This window comes from Gekko japonicus, unplaced genomic scaffold (genome assembly GCF_001447785.1).
Source record: "Gekko japonicus isolate JY-2015 unplaced genomic scaffold, Gekko_japonicus_V1.1 scaffold313, whole genome shotgun sequence".
In the NCBI taxonomy this organism is placed as follows: domain Eukaryota; kingdom Metazoa; phylum Chordata; class Lepidosauria; order Squamata; family Gekkonidae; genus Gekko; species Gekko japonicus.
The window spans coordinates 1,201,096-1,226,261 of record NW_015174283.1 but is presented as its reverse complement, the minus strand read 5'-3'; the positions used below and the strand labels follow the sequence as shown (position 1 = coordinate 1,226,261).

At 48.7% G+C, this 25,166-nt stretch overlaps 1 protein-coding gene across 1 annotated transcript in view; it reads right to left on the bottom strand.

Moving 5' to 3' along the window:
• Positions 1-25,166, bottom strand: part of NRXN2 (neurexin 2) — a 419,710-nt gene that overhangs the window by 243,240 nt on the left and 151,304 nt on the right. Inside the window, exons 6-8 of the mRNA XM_015423902.1 lie at positions 19,547-19,842; positions 15,502-15,525; positions 12,953-12,968 (exon numbers count right to left, since the gene is read on the bottom strand). Of these exons, the coding sequence (XP_015279388.1) occupies positions 12,953-12,968; positions 15,502-15,525; positions 19,547-19,842 (336 nt within the window). The remainder of the gene's footprint in view (positions 1-12,952; positions 12,969-15,501; positions 15,526-19,546; positions 19,843-25,166) is intronic.

Below are 25,166 nucleotides of genomic sequence, written 5' to 3'. Positions count from 1 at the left end.
GAGCTACAGCTCATCTCCAGACTACATATATCCATCCCCCTGGAGAAAATGGATGCTTTGGGGGGTGGACTCTGTTGCATTGTACCCAGGGGTCATTTCGTAGAAAAAGAGCTAGGGGAACTCATTAGCATAACACATTAGCATATGCCACACCCCCTGACATCAGGGGCCCGGCGGTGGACCTGCAAGGCCAGCAGGAGTGCGAGGAAGCCCCGCCAAGGCCCTCCCTGGCCCCAGGCAGGCAGGGGTGGGGAGAGGCGGGAGGAAGCAACTTACCCTCCCTCTTCTCCTGCATCCTCCTGGCTGAATGAGGGCTGGAAGCCGGGCGGCCGGAAGCAAGGGGCGGGGCTTCATCACGTGCCCCACCCCCTGCACCTCACCCGGGGGAACTGTGTTCCCCCGCGTTCCCCCCCAAAATGACCTCTGATTGTACCTCACCGAAGTCTCTGACCTCCCCAGGCTTCATCCCCAAATCCCCAGGAGTTTCCCTTCCTGGATCTGGCAACCCTACCCTCCCATCCCCCACCAGTGGCTGGGGGGACCTGGCAACCTCAGGCTGCTGAGATATTTGAACTGGGCCACTGATTATTGTAAGTCATGGTTCACCTCCAAACCACAACTAGAAACCCTAGTTTGTAATTTTGGTTTGAAGGCAAACTGTGGTTTGCAGTAACCATATTTGGTCAGGTCAGACTCCATGACAAACTATGGTTTCCGTGAAACAGTGGGGGGATCTGACCCACAGTTGATACAGAGAGGGGGGGGGGGTAGGCACATGCCAGAGGCATGCTCTCAATGGCCATACCAGGTGTCTGATGCAAACCACAAACCACAAAGTTCCTGGTTGCACCTCACCTTGGCCACAGGTTCACCAAGAGCCAAACTACATGTTACAACTTTTAACGTGTCATATCTGGATTGCCATGACTTGAAATCGACTCAGACAGTCAGACGTCAGGTGCAGGGGTACTTGTTTCCTGAGGGTATGGTTCAGATTGGGACTGTGGTGCAGGGAGAGAACAGGCTTCATCCTGCCCTGCCGAGACATCTTCCCAACTCAAAACAGCACTGGGAGTATGTACACGTGCATTGATGGACTACGCACACAGCCAACTCCCCTCCACACACAGGGCAAACAGCATCCTTTTAAGGTCAAGAAAAGTACACCGCTGGAAAGGCTGAAGACACTTTCCCTTCCTTGCCATGGTGCCAATCTGAAATAGGTCCCTGGCTACTCAGGAAACAGGTTCCCCCACACACACACCTGACATGACGAAGTCAAAGTCAGGTTGGAGGAACCCAGATATGACATGTTAAAACCGTATAAGTTCATCCCTAAGTGTCCCTAAGCAAGCTACCCTGCCTCTGTCCCGCAGTCTGCAATACACAGATAAGAGTGCTGACCTCCTCTACAGGGCTGTTGTAAGGACTATTTATTTATTTGAACAAATGTATACCCCACCTTTCTATCCTGATCAGGGTAGGGAGGCAAAATAATGCATGGGATACACTTTAAAGGGCTACACAAACACTAAGTGTTAGCAGTTGTACTGTTACTTTCTGCTACCCCTGGTTACTCACAAGGTAGCGCTTTTTGCCAGAAAAGTTAGATCCAAGGCTGTTTCCTAGAGCTACAAAACTGGTAGCATAGCTTTTACGATTTTAAAACTTTGATTGCTTTATTTGTTCAAATGCTATACAGCCTTATTCTGAAGGCTTTGTTTTTAGAACAGTACTTTTGAACCCTAAATTTATATTTTGTATTTATATTTTATACTGTAATGGCCAATGGCCCTATACAATAAACTTACTACTACTTTCTACTACTGAAGGGCCAATCAGTTCCGAGGCTGAATCTATTGCCTGCCATGGACGTCAGTGGTCAGTTTTTACTTCTGTGGAAGACAAGGTCATGCCCATGCTCAGGCATGCCTACAGTGCTGTCCTAAGCGCAGTTACACCCTTCAAAGGTCATTGACTTCAATGCCCTTAGAAGGGCACAGCTCTGATCGGGATTGTACCGCCCCACAGGCAGAGATTAGCTGCACCTTCCCCTAGGAGCCAAGAGACGTCATTCAAGGAGATTTTTTGGCACCATTAAGAGTGTGGGCAAACAGACAGATTTGACCCAACAGGGCACAATCCAGCAGTTCTCATTTCTTTCAAGTGCGGTTTATGCGGGAGATCTTTCGGTGGGTAGACTGTGCGCTGTGTAAAATAACTGGAGCAGGGATGCTGCTTGGATTTCCTGCCTAAAAATGTCACCTACATGCCCTACAGCTGCCCTAAAGCAGGTGCAGCATTTTAAACATTTCTTACACCAGGGGCTTCCAAAGGGGGGGGGGGGGGGGGGGGGGGCTGAGCTCTCTCTCACAGGACAGCTCACTCGCTCCATTGCTGCTCGTGTGCTACTTAGGAGGGTTCTGAGAGAGCCATTTTGTCTCTAATGGTTCCAGGCATTCAGAATGACCACAGGACTCTGGCATGAAGCACAAAGCTCGGACTCCTGGGAAAATTCAGCCGCCCGCTCTGCTGTCTTTGCAACCCACTTCCTAGAAAATGAAAGTTCAAGAGGATAAGAACTTAAGAAGAGCCCTGCTGGATCAGACCCATAGTCCACCTAGTCTGGCATCCTGTTTCACACAGTGGTCAACCAGTTCCTCTGGAAACCAACAACAGGGCATGGAGACCGAGGCCTTCCCCTGATGTTGCCTCGTGGCTCTGGGATTCAGAGGCTTAATGTCTCTGGATGTGGAGGTTCCCCTCAGTCACCATGGCTAATAGCCACTGATAGACTTATCCTCCATTAATCTATCTAATCCCTTTTTGAAGCTGCTTATTCCTGTAGCCATCACTACATGCTCTGGCAGCCAGGGGTCGTTTCGTAGAAAAAGAGCTAGGGGAACTCATTAGCATAACTCATTAGCATATGCCACACCCCCTGACATGTTGCCCTGCTTTGCGGTGGACCTGCAAGGCCGGCGGGAGTGCGAGGAAGCCCCGCCAAGGCCCTCCCTGGCCCCAGGCAGGCAGGGGTGGGTAGAGGCGGAGAGGAAGCAACTCACCCTCCCTCTTCTCCTGCCTCCTCCTGTCTGAATGAGGGCTGCAAGCAGGGCGGCCGGAAGCAGGGGGCGGGGCTTCGTCGTGTGCCATGCCCCTGCCCCTCACCCGGGGGAACTGCGATCCCCCGCGTTCCCCCCCGAAATGACCTCTGCTGGCAGCACATCTCACATTTTAATCACTCTCTTTGTAAAGCCGTGTTTCCTTTTCTCTGTCCTGAACCTACTGCCCATCAGACGCCCTGAAGTTCTAGTGTTTTTGGAGAAGGAGAAAAATGTCTCTTTGTCAACTCTCTCTACTCCATGCATAATTTTATAAACCTCTATCATGCCCCCCCCCCTTTTAGTGGTCCCTTCTCTAAACTGTAAAGCCCCAAACTCATCAGCCTTTCCACATAGGGAAGGTTCTCTAACCCCCTAATCATCTTGGTTGCTCTCCTCTGCACTTGTTCCAGCTCTGCAATATCCTTCTGGAGATATGGTGAACAGAACTGTACACAGTATTCCAAATGAGGCCGCACCAATCGATCTATACAGGGGCATTACCATCTCAGCCGTTTTATTCTCAATCCCTTTCCTAATAATCCCTAACACAGAGTTTGCCTTTTTCACCGCTACAGCACCCTGGGTTGACACTTTCATTGAGCCATCTGCTATGACCCCAAGACCTTTTTCTGAATCTCCCGATTGTCCGAACGGTGTGCAAGGTGGTTGCAAGGATGGATATAAATCTCTTTCCTTAATTACAGTTCACGTTCTCATCTCTCCGCCTCCCTACTCTGTTTAAATGCGGTCCTCATTCTACGTGCCTAAACCCTCAATTCTGTAAAAACATTATAACTGGGAGCCCATTTGTTTATAACCATTTAAGCCCTTCACACTGATTCACGCTCTCAAGCCTAAGGAACTGACAGGTTAAATGTAAATCAATTTACATATTGCGGGGTCTGAATGGCACTCTTGAAGTGGGCTGTTTTTATGTGTAGGCAGGGGCCATTGTCCCGATACAGCCGGAGCAGGTGACATTAACACCGGCAGACAGTAGAACTGTTTGAGATGATCCGGTTCTTTATTAACACTGGAGAAATGCAACCCAAGAAGCCAGGAGAAAATTTCGTCTTTAAGATTTGCCCCACTCTTCATTTACCGGGCCATTGACTTCAGTGAAGGGCTCTGCACTCTGTGTCTCTTGCAACTTTACTCTGCTTATAACTCATTAACTCCTCTCCTTCCCTCTCTCATATACCCCGGCACAGCAATAGCTTGGCTAATAGCCTGGCTGGAGGACAGGGCAATAGAGCCTTCGCCCCAGGCAACAGTAGCTAGGAATGCTTGCTGGCTCCGCTCGAGTTCTCGACAGGCAGCCCTGCCAAGTTTTGTTATAGAATCCCTCTAACTTTTCATTCAGGAAAGCCACAAGAAAAATAAGAGGATCCTATTTGCAGAAGGAGAGTTATACTTTGCAAAATAATCTAATTGATTGTGTTTGGGGGGGGGGTGCGGTCTGAATTTCTGTGACATAAAATCTGTTGTATTAAATTTGTCAAGGGGCTCCAATGAACAGTCAGCCTCTGAACTTCTCAGGGTTTCAAAATGGGCCTGTCTCGAAGCTGGTTTTCCTTGAAGGGTTTTCTTAATCACTTGCGCGGGATAGACTCTCTGCTAGCAGCTGAGGCACTGCATCTAAGAGGGGATTGATCGTCCTGGAGGCTGCTGGTGCGAAGCTCATCTCTGCCACAAGCTTACTAGGCAAGCCACGCAATCTCAGCTCTCAGTCGCCCCATCTGCAATAGGTGGATAAGGATAATGGCTGAGTACAGGGGTCGTTTCATAGAAAAAGAGCTAGGGGAACTCATTAGCATAACTCATTAGCATATGCACACCCCCTGACATCATAAGGCCCGGCAGTGGACCTGCAAGGCCGGCGGTAGTGCAAGGAAGCCCCGCAAAGGCCCTCCCTGGCCCCAGGCAGGCAGGGGTGGGGAGAGGCAGGGAGGAAGCAACTTACCCTCCCTCTTCTCCTGCCTCCTCCTGTCTGAATGAGGGCCGGAAGCGGGGCGGCCGGAAGCAGGGGCGGGGCTTCGTCATGTGCCCCGCCCTCCGTACCTCACCCGGGGGAACTGCGATCCCCCGCGATCCCCCCCGAAATGACCTCTGGCTGAGTACTAGTTATTAGTTTTTCTTCTTCAGCTAGGAAAAGTCACTTTGACGCTGCTTTTTCAACATATCTGGTAGAGGGAGGGAGTCTGAGGGTCCAGTACAGCTGCAAGCCCCTTGGGAGCCTGATCAACTGGGGGGAAAGAGGATATTTTAATCCACAGTTAACGTTTTAACTGATCAATTGCATTGGCCGGTCACTGGAGGTCTGTAGCCCTAAAAAATAAGCCAGGTGGCACAAAGAGGTTTGCATAAAATTATTCTGAGCACGAAACTTAGGTTCTTTTCAGGCAGAAAAGGGGATGTTGCGATCAAGGGGTAGAAACACAAGCACTTCAGCTGCAGGGAGCATCAACCAGGCAGCCAGGAATTGCCCTGCTGTTTCTATCTGCACTGAATACATGGTTTAAAACACCAAACAGCACGAAAAAGACACATCTGCACCAAAAGCGTGATGGTCAGTCACCAACTGCCTATGCATTTGAAGAAGTGAGCTCTGGCTCCCGAAAGCCAGCACTGGAATAAATTTTGTTAGTCTGTAAAGTGCTACTGAACGCCTTTGCTAAAACAAACGGCTCCGAAATCAGCCTCCTGCAGTAGGACGCCGGGTTCTCTCCTGCAATGATAACCGTATCCTGCAGGGGGCACTGCCAAGCAGCATATCCTTTCCCCTGCCAAAAACTCCGGCGAGGCGACAAGAGACATGATTAAAATTGAGTACCTGGACAGAGTTGCATCAGGCAGAAGCGGCACAGCTGGGAGGGGCGCCAGCCTCTCCACAGGTCTTTCAGGTCCAGGCAGGCTGGCACCCAGTCTGCACCTCCAACCAGAACGGGCAGAAGAACCCAGCAAAGAAGATGGCTCCTGGGGGGGGGGGGTGCCTGTGGCTGTGTACTGATGTCAGCGTTGCAGTTGGCACATGCAGCCCAGGCACAGCCCACCCACGGTTGGTTGTGAGGCACACAGCTGATAAGAGTGCTGCGATGGTGTGTGTGAGAGTCATCTCACTACCCCTTTTTTATCTCCCACAATTTTGCTTGAACCATCAAGGCTTGTGTAGAGAGGGTGGGCAAGGAGGGGCTCTGCCCTGGAGAAGCACAGACCACGTATCTCGGCAGGCTCTGTGTGTCTGGGGTGGGAGGGGTGGGATTTGTATGGGGGAGGCAGTGGTGGGCTGCATTTTTGTTGCCCACTGGGCAGCGGGGGGAAGGGGAGTCTAATCCTGGAAATCCCTTTCTACCCAGGCAGTTTTGCCTCTCCAGTGAGGCAACTAGAGGAAAGGAGAGGGGAGAGGGAGGGGAGCAAGGAGTGGGGGGGGGGTTAGGGTCTCATTAGTAATTAGTCAGTAGTACAACAACATGCAAACGAAGTTAGAATGCGGACGGGGGAGGAGCAACTGGGTGGGGGGGCTGAATCTGCCACAAGCCTTCTCCCCCCCCTTCCGACAAGTAGTGACCCTCCCCCACCTATATCCCCCAAATTTTGCAAGGATGGAGCAGGAAGCACAGGCGCAGCAGCTCCCTTGGGAATGCAGAGGGCTGCAGCGGCACCAGCTGTTCACCACTAGGACAGATGTTGCAAGTGCAGCAACTCCCTGGAGCTCCACCTTCCCTACTTACTTTCTAGAACCACATCCAGAGGTCTGCTTCACACAGGGCATGTTTTCTACCTGCATCTCACAGTTCCTTTTTACTCTTGCTTACTCTTGTGTATGTACATCGTGCCCTGACCTGGATAGCCCAGGCTAGCTTGATCTCATCAGATCTCAGAAGCTAAGCAGGGTTGGTCCTGGTTAATATTTGGATGGGAGACCACCAAGGAGGTCCAGGGTTACTGTGCAGAGGCAGCCACTGCTGAATGCCTCTTGCCTTGAAAACCCTACAGGGTTGTCATAAGTCGGCTGTGACCTGACAGCAAAAAAAGAGAGAAAAGAAAGACGTGCATCGAGGGAAGCATGCCCCCAATGTGTGTGCATGTAGTAAAAATGCTTGCATGTCTGTGCAATCCTTACCCACCAGAGTAGACTCCTGCCCTCCCATCTTTGTACAGGCAACACTGCACGTGAAGCAGCTCTTTCAGTACAGGAATGTGAAGGGAACTAGATACCGATTCCTCTGACGTTACCGAGACAAGCCTCTCTGGTCATTTTCAGCAAGGGGGGATGGTCCCAGGCTCCATGCAAACATGGAGGGGTGCACCTCCCAAAGCAGTCCATGGCTTGTACAGGAGACTCATGGGCAGAGGATGGGTCTTAACCTATCAAAGAACTCTCCGGGGTTGTTTGGGAGCAGCAGGGGACAGAGATTTGCACACACAAAAAATGCCCCCTGTGATTGGCAGGTAGTATGAATCCTCCGGGAGCCTGGACTTCTGGCCTTTCCTAGTCTACCTTCTGCCTCATGCACTTCAGGCCTTCATCAACTGATTTATGCTAGATCTGGATTCAAGTCCAGCCATACATGGCCCAGCAGAACCAGAACTACTGCTGTTCACCTAACAATGTTTGAGGACACAGCCAGAGAGGTCAGAAGGAGCTGGCAGCAGGGCACAGCTGGGTGACACCAGGCAGGCACCAATGTTGGCTGTGCCAGCCTGGCAAGGACTTCCATTTGGGGTGCTCCAGAAATGCTGCAGCAGAAGTCCCTAGGTGCCCTGGAAGCTAAGGAGGGTGAGGAAGGAGGTATAACACTAGAGATAGGTTTATTATTTTTTTAGCCTACTCCTCCACATGAAGCCTGCTGGGTGACCTTGGGCCAGTCACAGCCCTCTCTCTCAGAACTCTCACTCAGCCCCACTTGCCTCACAAGGTGCCTGTTGTGGGGAGAGGGAGGGAAGGCGATTGTAAGCCCCTTTGAGATTCCTTAGGGTAGAGAAAAGAGGGGTATAAGAAACCAACGCCTTCTTCTCCTACCCCTATCTACTTCCAAGAATTTGTATGGATGAAGCACCTACGCTGGCTACTTCTGTACGAGTGTTTTAAAAGCCAGACTAGAGGGAAATAATGTCCACTGAGACCCTGGAGGCAAGGAGCCAGAGCTTTTTTATGGGGATGTGTGTTGTCTTTGTGTAATATAGGAAGGGCTTTCCACCTGTGCAGGCATCTGCCCTGGATCTGTCTTAAGCCTATCTCATACATTCAGTGGCCACAGGGAGAATTTATTTTCACCCATGAGCAGAGAAGGCATCGTTTCTGGCCATGTGGGAGAGAGCTCTTCCGTGCCACACTGCCCCCCCCCCCAATTCCCTCTTCTGCCTATGCTGCAGGCTGTGCCAGCATCTTCCTGTTCTCACAAGAGAACGCCTGCCCTTTGCTGCATGCTCCTTTCCTGATCTCTAACCCAGGACTGCCCCCCCTCCCAAAGCTGGGCAGGTGCCCCCTGCCTACGGGGCATCTGCTCCAACACTCACTCCGGCTGCCCTCCTCTCTACTGCCCCCTAGCAAAGGCACTGCACATCACACTACCTTTAGAGAGGAAAACACAGGGAGGAAAAGAGATGGTTTCCCAAGATCTGGTCAAAAGCCATTCTCCCCACCAGCTCTAGAAAACTACTCAGAAGTTGGGAGTTTTACAAACTGATTCCCCCCCCCTCCGCCGCCCCCATCACCACCAGGACAGAGGTTTAAACAGAGTGGCCCCTCCCTCGGGGGGGGGAAGAGTTACAGAGGACCAGGGGAACAGGAAGGGGCAGAGAATGGGTGGGGGTGGGGTGGGGGGGACATTTGAGCGAAAGAATTTGGAGGTGAGGGGCGATCTCCTCGGACAAACTTAAAAGTTCAGACACAAAAATGGCAGTTAGTAGGAACAATCAACACAGTCTTTAATTAGTATACTATTAGTACAACAGGAGTTAATTATCGGCTAGCATTAATCATGACTCTCAATTAATTAATTAATTAATCATTAGAAAGAAGAGAGAGAGAGAGAGAAAGAGAGAGAGAGAGATCAGCTGAGAAGAGACTCAGATGGAGACAGAGCAGCCATGCAAAGCAAGGACATAGGCCCAAAGCGACCTCCATGCGTGTTAGATGGGGCAGGGAGGCGCTGAGTGATGGTGGGGGGGGGGGACACAGAGAGAGAGGGGCGAGAGAGAGGCAGGCAAAGGCATGCGAGAGGAGAGAGAGAGAGAGAGAATGGAGAAAGCCCAAGTGGATGAATCAGAGCAAGAGAGGCAGCAGAAAGATGGCTACTCAGCCACTTCTAACGGGAGCACCTGGAAGCACCCAAAATAGACACCGGGAGCACACCAGTAGTGAATCGAAGGGGGTCCCCAACCCCTCACATGCACTGACGCCAAGCCCACATTTTACATCTACCAGAGGTCCAAGTTCAAGCATTCAAAAGAGAGTACATTCACTCCATTTGTTGTGTGCACACCAATAGGCGTGCGCATGCACACACACACACACACACACACACACATACCAGGGCCATGCATTCTGTGGCGCACTCTGAGAGGCAGGCTGCAGAACTGCACACACACATCCTGGCTGGAATAGGGGGCCTTCGTGTATTTTCACACTGCAGCGTCACCCAGGGAAGCTGCCCAGCTGAACTCAGGCACATGCTCTCCTACTCTAAACGCAGCCACACGTTTGGAGACCAAGAGGACTTTTGCACATACATGTGTTCTCTAAAGATGAGCACCTAGCGGAAGAGAATTCGCAACCGTGCATTCATGTGCTTCATTAGAAATCCTGCCACACATATGTGCCGGGGTGTAGACTTTCCAATTTCCCGGGGGGGGGGGGCTGGGGCTGGGCCAGAGGCATTGCTTTGCTAGGAGCAAGGGTGGCTCCCGGGGGAGGCTGAGCACCTTCCTGAAAATTTCGGCGGGGGCTGACGCCCCGCCGCCCTCACGAAGATTACGCCTATGCGCGGAGACCAGTTTTTACGTACTCCCGCTTTTATGGTTTGCGCTGATAGAGTCAACAACAAATGTATGTGTGTGTGTGGGGAATCCTATTCCCAAATGGGGCTTCTGCACAGATTCATGCACACAGCTTGTCTGTGTATCAGCTGAGTGAACCACCTTCCCTCCTTCCTTGGCTCACACACACAGATACACACCTGGCCCTGCAGCCTTCTGTCATTCACACTCCTGCAGTCCACCAGCTGCTACATTCTGGGCTTTGCGCAAACACATATTGCAGAATTACTTTACAAGCTGGGTGGGGGGAGGTAAGCGTTATTGAGATACGCATGTATGTGTATAGGAATTAGCACGCAGTTACTCTCTGACACTCCTGGAAAGAGAGGTCGTGTGGGGGGAAGGGCTTTCATTGTGCAGCTTGCCAGATTCTTAGATGGAACTGTCCCCCATATACAGAAGGGGCTCGGAATGGGAACAGGGGCATGGAGATAGATGTGTAACAGATACTATGTAAATCCGAAAACCAACGCATGCAAAGCAGGGCAACATGTAAGCAAACACACACATACTCTCACACACATAATTCCATAATGTATTAACCCACACAGAAGAAATTCACACACACACACAAGAATTTGCACCAAAATACATCCTTCGGCCAGAAAGGATGAATGCACAGCCACAAAGAGAAGATCCTCATCCCGAGCAATAGAACAAATTTAGAGTCCAGTGGTACCTTTAAGACCAACAAATTTAAGACTCTAAACTGTTTCAGACCGACACGGCTGACTACCTGGATCTATCTTCATCCCAAGCAAGATCCTCTTTGGTTTCTGAACACACCACTTTTCATCATGCACCGAACTTCCAAAATGTTGATTAAGAACAAGCCTCGTGGAAGATCTCTGTTAATCATTCTGGTTCATCTGGGGGATCTCAGTCAGCCATGAAACTTACTGCAGTGAGGGGGATGCTGATGGAAAGATCTCCATCCATGGGTAAGGTCCCAGAATTTAGAGCCTAGATGCTGCCACATCAGCAGACATGACAGCACATAGGGTCACAGGGAACACATAGTTCACGTGGTTCCCAGCAATTCTATATGCTGCTATTCGTTGTCAAGACCCACAGGAACTACATTTCCCATGGTTCCAAGCACTTCTGGATGTTGGTGCACATGATCTCAGCAGCACCAAAGACCTTGCCATGGAGCTGGCACCGTGCCCTCCCTATTGCCTCCATATCTTGGAAAACAAGACAGGGCTGGTGTTGGCCGAGACTTCACAGAAGGAATCTAATCCATGCCAGACCTAATGTTTCCCTAAGTTATTTCCAATAGATACTGAGGCTGTCTGCCTGAGGAATAACCACAGTAATATGATAAAGGAGTCTAAGCACATGCTTTGCACATCCCATGGTTAATCTCCAGCATGTGCACTGGGAAGGACGTAGGGGGTGCTTGGGCAGACACTTTTCTGCCTGAGTCCTTGGAAACCGGCTGCCAGCCAGCCCAGACTGTAAGGGTCTCGATGGGAAAGGGCCTGATTCATGATAATGCCATTTCCTATCTTCAGTGCTTCCTGAACAGCCACCTACACACGTAGGCGCAGATACTTCATTCCTCTTCTACGCGATCTTTTTCCATGCATGCAGACACACTCACAAGAGCGGCACACAACTCCCTACAGCACACACCTCTTTTTTTAATGCAGGTAAAACTGAATGCTCATCCTGAGGATCGCTCAGAACTACACACATTCTCCACCGAGCACTTTTACACACATGTCCAGCCCAAGCACGCAGACATACTCAGGTTCACGCTCTCTGTTCAGCTCCCAGAAGAGGCCCACACGGTCTCCACACAGTGCAGTCCTAAGCAGAGTTGCCTTTCTAAGCTCACTGACTTCAATGGACTTGTAATAATGTTAACTCTCTGCAGGATTGTACTGCTAATCTACACTGCAAATATATAAACCGGATTCCAATGGTTTTAATTGGCAAGGCTTCCCCTAGAGGTTCCAAGGAATTGTCACTTCCGCAAGCCTGCTGGGAATGACTGGCTCACAGATCTGTTGCTCTTTTCACAGACCACGACTGAAGCCATACAAAAGGCTTGGATCCCGTTTACAGTGGTGGCGCTTAGGTGGATACAGACCCACACACGTGCAGATGTGCAATGCTGCCTTCTCAAGAGCCACACCTGAAGCTTCAGATAGATGTCTGAGATGTCAGAGGCACAAGAGACTGGCTAGATCAGAACCACCTCCATCTGCATTCTTCCTGTGCCACTTCTCTCGGAAACACATCTACACTTGAGAGAGAGACCACTTTGCCATCAAAACATCTGAAGATACAGCCATGACTCAGGAGAAGATGCTTGTATTTGTGTGTTCTTTTCTCCCAGATTGACCCAGGGATCCTGGAGGTCACTGGGGGATTCGGGGGGGGGGTAGCTGTGAATTTCCTGCACTGTACAAGGGGTTGGCCTAGATAACATCAGGCTGCACCTGGAGTCTTGTGTGCAGTTCTGGAGGCCTCACTTCAAAAAGGATGTGGACAGACTGGAGCTGGTGCAGAGGAGAGTGACGAGGATGCTCGGGGGCCTGGAGACCAAGCCCTGTGAGGAAAGACTGAAGGACTTGGGAATGTCCAGTCTGGAGAAGAGGAGGTTGAAGGGGGGGACATGATTGCCCTCTTTAAGCATTTGAAGGGCTGTCCCTTAGAGGAGGGCAGGGAGCTGTTCCTGTTGGCAGCAGAGGGTAGGACTCGCAATCGTGGGTTTAAATAAAGGGCGGGAGGGTACCGGCTGGATATTAGGAAAAACTTTGTTACAGCAAGAGTTGTTCAACAGTGGAATCAGCCACCTAGGGAGGTGGTGAGCTCCCCCTCACTGGCAGTCTTTAAGCAGCGGCTGGACAAACACTTGTCAGGCTGATCCTGCATCGAGCAGGGGGGTTGGACAAGATGGCCCGTATGTCCCCTTCTGACTCTGTGATTCTAAGATTCTATGATCCCTTCCAGCTTTGCGTTTCTATGTTTCTGGTTCAGGGCTTTTGCACTAAGTCAGAAGTCCGGGGCAAGATCACCCACAACAGTAACTATGATATCGGGTAGGAGACCCTGGTGCGCCATGAGATAGGCGGGTAGCACAGCCCCGTGGTGGGCCCACAACCATCCCTTCTCTGCTATGCAAACAAGAACAGTGGCCAGGCGTGTGGAAAAACTGATCCTGGAGGAAACCCAGCATGGACCTTTGTGCACACTTGAGAAAGAGAAAATCAAGAAGAGGACCACTTAGACACCAGCCGGCTCACACTCCCTTACAGTCACATGTGCACACACACTCATGCGACCTTCAGCAACAATCTCTCTCCTCTCCCCCCCCCCCCAACCCCGATCAGCGCTCCTAGGCCTCCTGCCTGCACTGGTGCTCCCTTTTGAAATGGCAAAGTGGTGAAGTCAATGGGCCATGCAGAGTGGGGTAGAAGGCCTGGAAGAGTGTGGGAGAAGGGAGAGAGGAAGAGGAAGGGAAAGGAGGGCGGGGGACGCAACAGGTGTACAACACATAGTGTTAGTTCAGCCCCAGAGAGATGCTCTGAAAATAAAAACCGGACACAGAAGCCACATGCCCAAAGCAATCCCAGCATGCCACATGGTATGGAAGGCTGGCAGCAGGACCCCAGGGGAGGGGAACAGGGCAGCCAGTGTGTCTTTCTGGGGTGGGGGATTATACCCTTGACAGGCTTTCTTTCCTTTCAAACTTCCCAGAGGACATGAAAAGAGCCCCTCCCTTCAAAAGCAGAGTGCAGCAAATACAACCCAAGAGCTACGTATCCTGCTAAGTGGAACAGCTCTGCAGAAGATGTTTGGGGGAGGAGAGGAAACCCCCTCCCCAACTTGAGTGTCACACCAGTTTCTCCGGAAGGGAAAGAAGTTTTTGGTTGTTCTTCTGGACGAGCTGCCCCACTTCCCCCCAACCCCTAGACGAGGTCACCAAGAGTTGCCTGCTGGCTGCCAGGTGCTGTCCTTCCCTGGGGGGGGGGGGCAGCTAGGGTCATAGCGCAGGTGTGATAGCGCACAGAAGTTGCTTCATGGGATGGTGTTTTCCATGGATTTTTGGGGGGTGGGGGTGGGGAGGGGAGGGGAAAAAACTAAAACCATAAAATAAGAGCAAGTCGTCAAAAAAGTTTTGTTTTTCTATCGATTTTATTAAAAAGAAAAGAAAAGCACAAAATTTTAAGTAAACCATTTTTCTGTATGCCTGTGAGTCGGGGGGAAAGCGTGAGAAAAGGATTCGGACTGCAACCAATTAAATAGATCAGTTTGGGGGAATGGACTCTGGATGATTTCTGTTAGGCTGTGGTTTTATTTCTACCGATCATCCCTTTGTCATTTGGTTCTCAGGTCAACTGTTATCTGTACTGGCTTTAAGGTCAACCTTGCATTGGTCACCTGATGCTCTTGCCAAATAGCAAATGTTTCCTTGACAAGATTGGTGTGTCTTTCAGTTCCACAAGAGCTGTCTTAGTGGCTCTGAATTTTTACCAAGGGGCCATTGGAGCATGGGGGTTGTTGCTGTCGGGAGTCGATTGCACCATCCATTATTGTGATGTACTTCTGAGATTATGTTAATATAGTCCCTGCCGTTAGAATGAAAGATACATCACGGATGGCTTTCCTGATGAATTGGCTTGTGATTGGTGGCAACACATAGCTTGAATTGACCACTGACACTTCAAAGTGCAATCGTAAACGGAGTTATACCCAATGAAGTCAATGGGCTCAGAAGGGAGTAACTCTGCTTAGATATGCCCTGTAAATTACATACAGTGTTTGGTTTTGAATAGGGAACTTCCATTTGTGTGGTATTAGCCGTTAAACTGTCAGACTAGGTTCTGGGAGACCCAGGTTTGAATCACCACTCCGCCTCAGAAACTTGCTGGGTGACCTTGGGCCAGTCACACACTCTCAGCCTAACCTACCTCACAGGGTGGTTGTGAGGATAAAACTGGAGGAGAGGGAAACAATGTAAGCTGCTCTGGGTCCCCGTTGGGGGGAAATTAGGGGGTAAAGGGAAGCAAATAATTAAATAGATGCCAACGGTTTTCAGTTGTGTGTTGAATTCTTATCAGTCTATACTGGATAAGAATCAAATTTGGGAAGCTATTTTTTTTTAACTTTGTTAAATAAAGTCTATTGTGTGGGTGTGTGCGTGAGAGAGAGAGAAAGAGACAGAGCGAGAGAGAGAGATGGCGTGCTTTTAAAATAAGAGATTTTAAAAATAATAATATTTTTAAAAATCCAATTAGCTAATTAAAAAAAATAAGGAAGGGAGGGGAAGAGGTAAAACCCACGGCAAACCAAATGAGTAGACAATTAGACTGATATCTACCAGGTAATGCAGTTTGTTTACCATAGCGTGTCCAATTCCTGCGTGCTGTTTGCGTTAAAAAAAACAATGAAAAATAAAACAAAAACAAGAGGGAGGGGGAATAAAAAGGAAAAAAAAAACGACCAACCATGAAATTCAAGGGAGATAAAAAGGAGAAATAAATTTCCCCAATTGCTGTGACCAGAAAAAAAAGAAAAAAGACACTAAACCACACACCCCTGCAGAAGAGCGCCAGCCTCCCCACCCCACCCCCACCTGCCCAACCCATGGAACTTTCTAGACCTTGGTTAGTAAGGAAAGAACGGAACAAAATGAAAAGACTGGAAAAATCAAAAAAGAAACAACCAACATTCCGTGGATGGCACAAAGGTTAGTTCTGGTTTCTCCGGCTGAGGGTGGGGGGGTGAGGGGTGGGAGGATGGAGGAAAAAAGCAAGGCCCATGTTAGCAGTATTAGTAATTCCTAGGCAGCCAGCTCAGAGAGGAAGGAGGGGAGGGGAGGGTGGACGATGGGCCCAGCTGGAGGGGAGTCCTCCAGCTGTGGTGTGTGTCTAGGGGGCAGGCAGCGTGGCCTTGGGGCTTGTTGGAGGCTGCTGCTGGCTGGTGAGGGATGGCATCCAAGTGGCTTTGGAGAGAGAGAGAGCAGCCAGAGGTATTTTGGGATACGGAGGATGGTTTTCCCCCATCCATCCCTGGAGGATAAAGCCCTGTTGAGCACGTGCTGTTCTTTGTACAAAGAGAAGAAAATAGTCAAGGGGTTAGCAGAGAGCAGATCAGGTGGGGAGCCCAGTTCTGTGAACCCCAACAGCAGTGTGGGGCAGGCCGTTAACCCTCCTTGACCCTAGCATACTGGCTTATCACCCCACAGACTCCCTACCCACTGTCTCCATAGGAACCACCATTTTTTGCCATCTAGAAGACTTACACACACACATTCCCATGTGAACTCCAGGGTTAGGGGGAAAGAACTCTGTGCATGCTCAGAAGCACTCTTCATATCGCCTGTTATTCAACCGGCTGCTCCCAAACAACACCTGTGCTGTTTGTGCACTCTTAGCTAGCATTCCTCTAAGGATCCATCCAACCTAGGACTGTACCCAACCCCCACCATGCCATGATGCCTCTGGAAAGTGTGAAGAAAGAAGAGTGTCTCTGAACACTGCACGGAGTGCCTTTTGTCAAAAGCAGCCTCAAAAATAGCGAAATCAGAGGGCAGGGCTTGGGTGTACACATGGACTTGAGTCTTTGTGCTGCTTGTTTTAAAAATTAAGCGCTGCACTCTTCCTCGCACACGCACACACGCACCCCGTGTCCCTCACCATCAACCTCCCCACCAAGATCTTTCCAAATGTGCGCCACCTCACTTTTAACTACCAGCCTGTCTCGCTTCTTCCCACCCCACTCAATCCACTGCTGAGGGGTAGAAAGTCTGTGGAGACAGGTCTCCTCATAACATTCACAAAACAGGACTTAGGGCTGCCCTTAGGATTCACAGAACAAAGACACACACCCCTTCCCTCCCGGTCCCGCCCACTTTCTCAGTCTTCCACCACCGTGATGTAACCCTCTGTATTCACAAAGTTACTTTTGTGTTTGTGGTCCCAAGAGTATTGAGGCCTACACAGCAAGCCATATTCTGTGAACTGAGCAATAGGACTGTGGGGTCCCCTGTAGTCCAGACACCACGCAAAATAAGGGGGGTGGGGTAAACAACACCCTCTCTTAATGGGGGTTCAGGATGCAGCCCTGCTCTCCCCTTGCCTAACACAGAGAAGTCCCCACTTTGGACCAGTCTCCCTAACAGAAAGGCCTAGTGAATAGAGCCCCATATTCATTTTCTGCCTCAAGAATCAAACCCAAACAGAAATGTGGAGGAATTTCCATAACACTGATAAGCACATTTGGGGGGCACTGAAAGTGTTAAGACTGACAGCAGTTTTATTCCCTCAGATGGTACCTGCAGCACAATATGTTTTACACTGGTTTATCTGTCAAATCTTCGTTCCAAGGAACCCCTGGGAAGTGTCGTGTGAGCATGGCACAAATCCTCTTGCCTCTCCAAAAAACTACAGGTCCCAACATTCCAGGAAGGGAAGCCATGACAGCTAAAATGGCTGCCATGCTTAAAACAGCTGATGTTTATTAATTGGGAGACATCTATTTACAGGACGACAAAGCCGCTCCAGCCATTTATTGCCAATTATCTAACAGTAATTACGACTTTTTAAAATATCTGTACACACAAGTGTCTTGTTAAATGTCTGCTTAGCGTAATTTAAGGCTACAGTCCTATGCATGTTTACTCAAGCTCCACTGGATGCAGAGCAAATGTGCCTACAGTCAGGCCATAAGTGCACTTCCTGTTGAATTTCATGGGACTGGCTTCCTAGTAAACCTGTTTAGGACAGGACTGTGGGGCTACTTCAATAAAATGCCAAGAAGTATTCATTGTACTCTAAACGAACTCTAGGAACCTCAGGAAAGGCCCCAGGGAGCAGAAGCCATCCCAAACCATTTGCATAGGAGATGTTTAAATCAGGCATATTTCTACTGCTCATAAAGCAAATGGAAGACCAAACATGTTTGATTTCAAAATGGCTCTCCTTCCTTTCCTAAGCAGTGCTGCTGGCAACAGATAGAGCGATCTTGCTGTGGTGGTGACTGGAGTGCCAGAATAGGATCTGGGAGACCCAGGTTCAAATCCCCACTTCGGCCTGAAGCTTGCTGGGTGACCTTGGGACAGTCACTCTCTCTGTGTAACCTAACTTAACAGGGTTGTTGTGAGGATAAAAGGGAGGAGAGGGGAAATCACACAAGTGTGCTCTGAGCAACTCGGAGAAAGGGCAGGATAAAAATATACTACAAAAATAAATATGGAAGTGCCACGGACTAAAGAGCTGTCTCGGTGCCACTTGCAAGAAGCTTTGTTGGATATGCAAAGGCAGAAAATGCTTTGCAGCTTTGTAAGATAAAACAGCATCTGGAACATACCAGGGAGTTGGCACCACGCAAAAGCAAAAAACAACAACACACCAAACAACTGACTGCTGTGACTTAATGAAGGGTTAAAAAGTAGAAAGGCATGGGGTGTGTGTGTGTGTGTGTGTGTGTGTGTGTGTGTGTGTATTTGTGGTTGGACCTGCCAGAAGCTGCTCAAAGAGCAATGGCTGGGAGGGGGAGGGCCTTTTCTGTGTCACCTTGGCACCAACCACACCACAGTGGGATCGCACGGCCCTGGATATCAAAAGATGCTTGGCTGGAAGCTGCCAGACTCGGTGAAAGTAGAGGCTGTGACAGTGGAAGGAGCATGTGGGTACATCCCTCTCCCCCCAACATAAATAGACGGTTGCGGCACATCGCAACAGGGTAGTCCAGAGAAGCGGGGCTCACAGTTTAAGAGCAACTGTGCAGTGCAGTGGGAACTGAGGAAGAAAAGAGATACTGGTGCAGACAGCACTGGGTTAGACAGCAGAATGAAAGCTGGAAGAGAGGGCAGGGAGTCCGGACTCTTATTGGCTCAGCCTGACAGGGGAAGGACAGCCTTAAGAGGGCTGGAGCTCTTATTGGCTCAGCTTAGCCTCCCACATGCTTTCAAGTCAGTTCTTGGCTCAGATGGCCTCTGAACACATGCAGAGTGTCTCTGAGAAACCAGAGCCTGTCTTCACACGTTGAGCTATAGGGGCCTAACGAGTTAAACTTGAGCCCACACAGATTTCTTTTATGAAATGAAGCATCAGGCCTAGGTTCCAAGAGCCTTGCCCTGCAGATCCCCCATCTTCTAGAACCAAGCTGGCTATCCAGCTGAGTTCTAAATCCTGTCCCTGAGATTCCCAATCCTTTCCCCAAAGTAGGGATTACTCAATGCTTTGTGGGAGGAGATGATAGAATTCTTTTTGGGGTAGGGGGGTAGGGGAGAGCTATATTCTGGGTGGTGTCTGGAGAGCAGGAGAAATGTACAGTCGGCAACTCAAACAACCCAGTTCTTGCCCCAGAAAGGGCTCCGTCCCTTTGCCTATCACCACCACCACTGCCCTCAGCAAGGAGCTCGGCAGGAGATGGCCACTCACCTGGCGCAGGTTTCTGGTCACACGGATGTCGTGCCAGTTGTTGTCGTTGAACTTGCCGTTGACGGGCTCCACCAGCGCCTCAAAAGCCCCCGAGCCCAAGTTGATGACCAGCCAGACGGCACCGCTCTTGAGTGACAGGTTGACGTAGTCCGCCGACTTCCCGGTGTGGAGCATCAGGCCGTTGCGTTGCAGGGTGCGGAAGGACAGGGTGATCTCATCTGTGCTGCTCTGGATGGGGTTGTGCGACAGATCGTAGCAGAAGAATTCGTTACCCTTGAACGTGGCCACAAACTCCTCTTTCCGAGAGGGGAGAGGGCAAAGGGACCTGTGAGAACCACAGGCCTCCCATGTGCAGGGATGGTCCCCTCACTTCACACATGAGGATCCACACACACCTCTGATTCTGTAAGATTATTTGCTGGCAACATGTTATGTGCTGTACAGAAGATAGAAACAACAGAGTTGATCAATCCACTTGTGACAGGCTGTGTGGTATGTCTGCTTGCATCATGCTCACAGCCACCTTACAGCTACCAAGTCATTCCATGTAAATCTTGCAATTAAAAACATTTCTAAAAAGAAATCGATTCTGAACAACGCTTTTGAAAAGGTTAAACAGTAGGCATAAACGAAAAGCAATGTTATCTGTAAAAATGTGAGCACTTCGTGTATACTTCCCCCACTGTAAGGTTCCTAAATCCAGCAGCAACCATAATGAGGAATGCTGTGAAAAACTTGTCTGAGGGGGAGTCAACACGTTTAATTTTTTTAATTAATAAATTTTATTTAACGTCTTCTCAAATTACAATACCACCAATATATTTAAAAAAGGTTCATACAATACATAGTTTGTTGGCAGCATGTGGAGAAACATAAAAAAGGGCATTTAAACCCATCAACAAAGGCTCTAGCAGCGCAGTCGTAACTATTTAAAATTGCTCTTCATATCCAGGCTAATGAAACAAAGAGGCAGCTGGATGAAAAGACTTAACTGAACTTCACAAACCCAGTGACAATTCAAACACAAAGTGCAGGATGCAGTAAACTATCTCTATCCTTTAAAATCTGGCTTCCAGGGAAAAACCAAACAAAAATGAACTACCGTGGGTTAAGAAGGGGCAAGGGCAGCTGAAATTCTCAATAAAATATCACAGTCCTCTTTCACAGAGGAGAGAACCATAAAGACAACAACAACAACAAAACAGTTACTGACAGGGCTCTTTTTGTAGCAGGAACTCCTTTGCATATTAGGCCACCCCCCCTAATGTAGCCAATCCTCCAAGAGCTTACAGAGTTCTTCTTACAGGGGCTACTGTAAGCTCTTGGAGGATTGGCTACATTAGGGGTGTGTCACTTAATATGCAAATGAGTACCTGCTACAAAAAGCTTAAATTTTCACAGGCATAAATATGAGTTAGGAGAGATCTGTTTCCCCTTCCTAGCCTCGTTTTCTGCCCAGTGCCGCCAACTAAGTGTAGAATGTCGGAATGCGGGTTCCTAGTTCCTTCTGCTTCCCTCCGCTCCACTCTCCTCCCAGATGCCTGTACGATTCAGGCAGCCTAAAGCACAACAAGCCAGGGAAGGAGACAGGCGTGGGTTCCATTTGCTGTGCTTCGAAAGGCTATTTCACTGCCTCCGGACTGTGCAAAACTCTCCCCGCCAGCCCCCCAGCCCCTCAACACACACAGCTGATGTGACTCTACACAGTGAAATGTCCCTCTCCCCCTGACACCTGCCAATTAACTTGCCATCCTCTCGCGCCCGGGAAACAAATTTTGCTGTCTTTTCCTCTTCCTTCCCCCCCACAATCATGGTGTCATTGAAAGCCATTTGCAGTCCAGGCCCCTTCAGGAAGGAAGGAAGAAAATGGGGAGGGAGAGGGGGGGTTGCAGGCCAAGTCGATTCAATTTCAGAAAAAAGCCAGGTTTTTATCTTGTCCCTCAAACTGTCGCTGCATTAAAAATGGCCTAAGCTGCAGGCAGGGAGCTAGATGGTTGCTGAAACCAGGAAGGACAGCTAACCCCTTTGGGGGTGTGCATGAAGAGACAGCACAGAGAGAAAGTATGTGTCTGTGTGCATGCACATGCGCGAAGGTGATGTGTGCTCCAGGTCAGTGTTCAGTTCACCTTTCTTGGACATGTCTGGGGTTAGGATTAGGGGCACTGAGGGTTGCGTCAGAGATTTCAACACATGCCTTCTGCAGCCCCCCTGAATGCGACTTGTTTTGGATGGATGAATAGAAAGTGGCATCAAGTTGTAGCCGACATATGGTGACCCTGTAGGGTTTTCAAGGCAAGAGACGTTCAGAGATGGTTTGCCATTGCCATTGTTATGCATCTGCATAGCAACCCTGGGCTTCCTTTGGTGGCCAACCATCCAAGCACTAACCAGGGTTGATCATGTTCAGCTTCAGAGATCTGATGAGATCGGGCTAGCCACCTGCAAACGTGGTATTTGGATCAAGGGGAAGGGAACTTTGGTCCACCCTAATACTGTCACAAGGGGCCACGGTGGCTCAGAGGTTAAGACACTGAGCTGCAGACTGGAAGGTCTGTAGGTCAGCAGTTCGAGACCCTACTGCAGTGTGAAGGAGTGAGCTCCTATCTCTGGCCCCAACTCCTGCCAACCTAGAAGTTCAAAAGCAAGAAATAGTACGAAGATAAATAGGTACCACTTCGGTGGGAAGGTAACAGCGTTCCATGTGCCTCGGTGTTTAGTCATGCCGGCCACATGATCACGGAAATGTCTTCGGACAGCGCTGGCTCTTTGGCTTGGAAACGGAGATGAGCACCGCACCCCTAGAGTTGGATTCAACTGGCTTTCAAGCAAGGAAAACCTTTCCCTTTTAATAAGGTCACAGGGCGAGCCGCTATGCTTTAGTCTTACCTTCCCATCTGTGAAATGGAGTTCAGAGTGACCCACTTCACAGAGTTGTGAGACTGAGCCAAACAGAGGCTGCAAGTGACCATGAGAAGTACCATAGAATACTTAGATAGACAGATATAAGATGCATGTTAAGGTCTTATTAACTAACTCAGTGGGGGGTGTCAGAATGTTGGGGTTCTTCCAGATGACCTACAATGCTGAATTAGTATCTATATATTACAAATATTCATTCTTTATCCATGTACATGGCACTTTATAGAGTTACATAAGCAGAGGGATGGAGACAAGGAGAGGTGTCCCTTCCCTCAAAGGAATATATAATCTAGAGTAGAGAATGGGGAATACAATACAGGGTGGGAAGGAAGAGACAAAGGATAGCATGAATGTCATAAGAACATAAGAGAACATAAGAGACGCCAATGTTGGATCAGGCCAAAGGCCCATCCAGCCCAACACTCTGTCACACAGTGGCCAAAAATACCAGGTGCCATCAGGAGGTCCACCAGTGGGGCCAGGACACCAGAAGCCCTCCCACTGTTGACCCCCCCCCCCCAAGCACCAAGAAGACAGAGCATCACTTCCCCAGAGTCCCTATCTATACCTTGTGGCTAATAGCCACTGATGGACCTCTGTTCCATATGCTTATCCAATTCCCTTTTGAAGCCGTCCATGCTTGTAGCTGCCACCACTTCCTGTGGCAGTGAATTCCATGTGTTAATCACTTTTTGGGTGAAGAAGTACTTCCTTTTATCCGTTCTAACCCGACCGCTCAGCAATTTCATGAAGTGCCCATGAGTTCTTGTATTGTGAGAAAGGGAGAAAATTACCTCTTTCTCTACCTGCTCATTCCCATGCATAATCTTATAAACCTCAATCATATCACCTCTCAGTCGTCGTTTCTTCAAGCTAAAGAGCCCTAAGCGCTTTAACCTTTCCTCATAGGGAAAGTGTTCCAACCCTTTTATCATTCGAGTTGCCCTTTTCTGCACTTTTCCCAAAGCTATCATATCCTTTTTAAGGTCCACATGGATTCTCATGGTAGCCAGAGCATCTTTGGCTTGATAAACGGGAATCTTTATTCTAGTTTAAGCTTTTGCTAGAACAACATGCTGTAAGGTTGCTGACTCCTGGTTGGGAAATACCTGGAGATTTGGGGGGGGGGGGTAAAGCTTGGAGAAGTTAGGGTTTGGGGAGGGACCTCAGCTCAGTATTAATGCCATAGACTCCACTCTCCAAAGCAATCATTTTCTCCAGCAGGTCGGAGAACAGCTGTAATTCTGGGAGATCTCCAGGCCATATCTGGAGGTTGGCAAACCTCACATGTTACCTTCAAGATACTATAAGACTCCTGTGTGTTTTTGCTACAACAGACTGAAAGCTACCTGTCATGGCTCAGGTGCGATATCACATGACGCTGCCACCACTCTGGTTTCAGGATCCCTTGAGAAGGCCCAGAGCACCCTCCCAAGACCTTCAGACCTCCCTTGTTTGGACAAAATAAGCGTGAGAACCAGGCAGAGTAAACAACAAGGAAAAGGTTTATTTTTACAGGAGGTCAGCCCAATATGGGAAACAAACAATGTACAAGAACAATATCAGCAAGGGGTGAAAAGAAAAGAAACCAAATGCCCTAACACGTCTAAACTTACTGTCCCTAGCTCACTGTCTCAAGTAGGCCTCAGTCTGCTCACCCTTCCTCTCAGGATGAGGGTCTCTTCCCTGCAGCAACTTTCCTTCTGGCTCTGCTCTCTTGGAAGGAAGAACAGCTCTTTTTCTGGACCAGCTCTTTTATTTTATTTTTTAAAAGACATTTTATTGTCCAGATACAAAAGAAAATCAGAATAAGAATTTTTTTCATTACAAATCACGTCTTTTGCATCCAATTTTTCAATTTTTACCCCTACCCCCCGTTACATGGCTTCCCGCAGTGCGTTTGCCCCCTTTAAAATTCCATTTTAATTATAAAGTCTGTTTTACAATATACAAGTTAATCTTTCAGGTAACAACCCTTCCATTTAACAGTTCTATATCTTACCATTCATTTTCTGGTCTCTCTAATAAGTATCAAAACTTATCAAAGTATTTTTAACATTCCATTTTGTTTCTACATATTCTCTGAAGTCTTTCCATTCTTTGTAAAATTCTTCATCTTCTTTACCATTAATTTTTTTTGTTAGACTGTGCATACGTCATTCTCGCAGTTGTTATCAAATACCATAACAAAGTTTTTTTCTTCACATTAACCTCTTCCATCTTAAGACCCAACAACAAAATTTCTGGATTTTTTTTAAATGTACCCTTTAAAAAATTTTGCATTTCGGCATGGACCTCTGTCCAAAAAGCCGCTGCTTTATCACAAGTCCACCACATATGATAAAAGGAACCTTCATGATTTTTACATTTCCAACACTTATTTGACATGTTAATATTCATGTTTGCAATTTTTGGGGGGGTCATATACCATCTATACATCATTTTAAAACAATTTTCTTTTACATTAGTACATGTTGATATCTTCATTGAATTTTTCCACAGATATTCCCAAGTTTGCATAGTTATTTCCTTATTCATATTAATAGCCCATTTAATCATTTGCCCTTTAACCATTTCCTCCTCAGTATACCATTTTAACAGGACTTTATACAATTTAGATATCGTTTTTCCCCTTTTTCTTCCCATATAGATTCCATCTCATTATTCTTTTCCCTAAAACCGAATCTTTTTTATCAACATT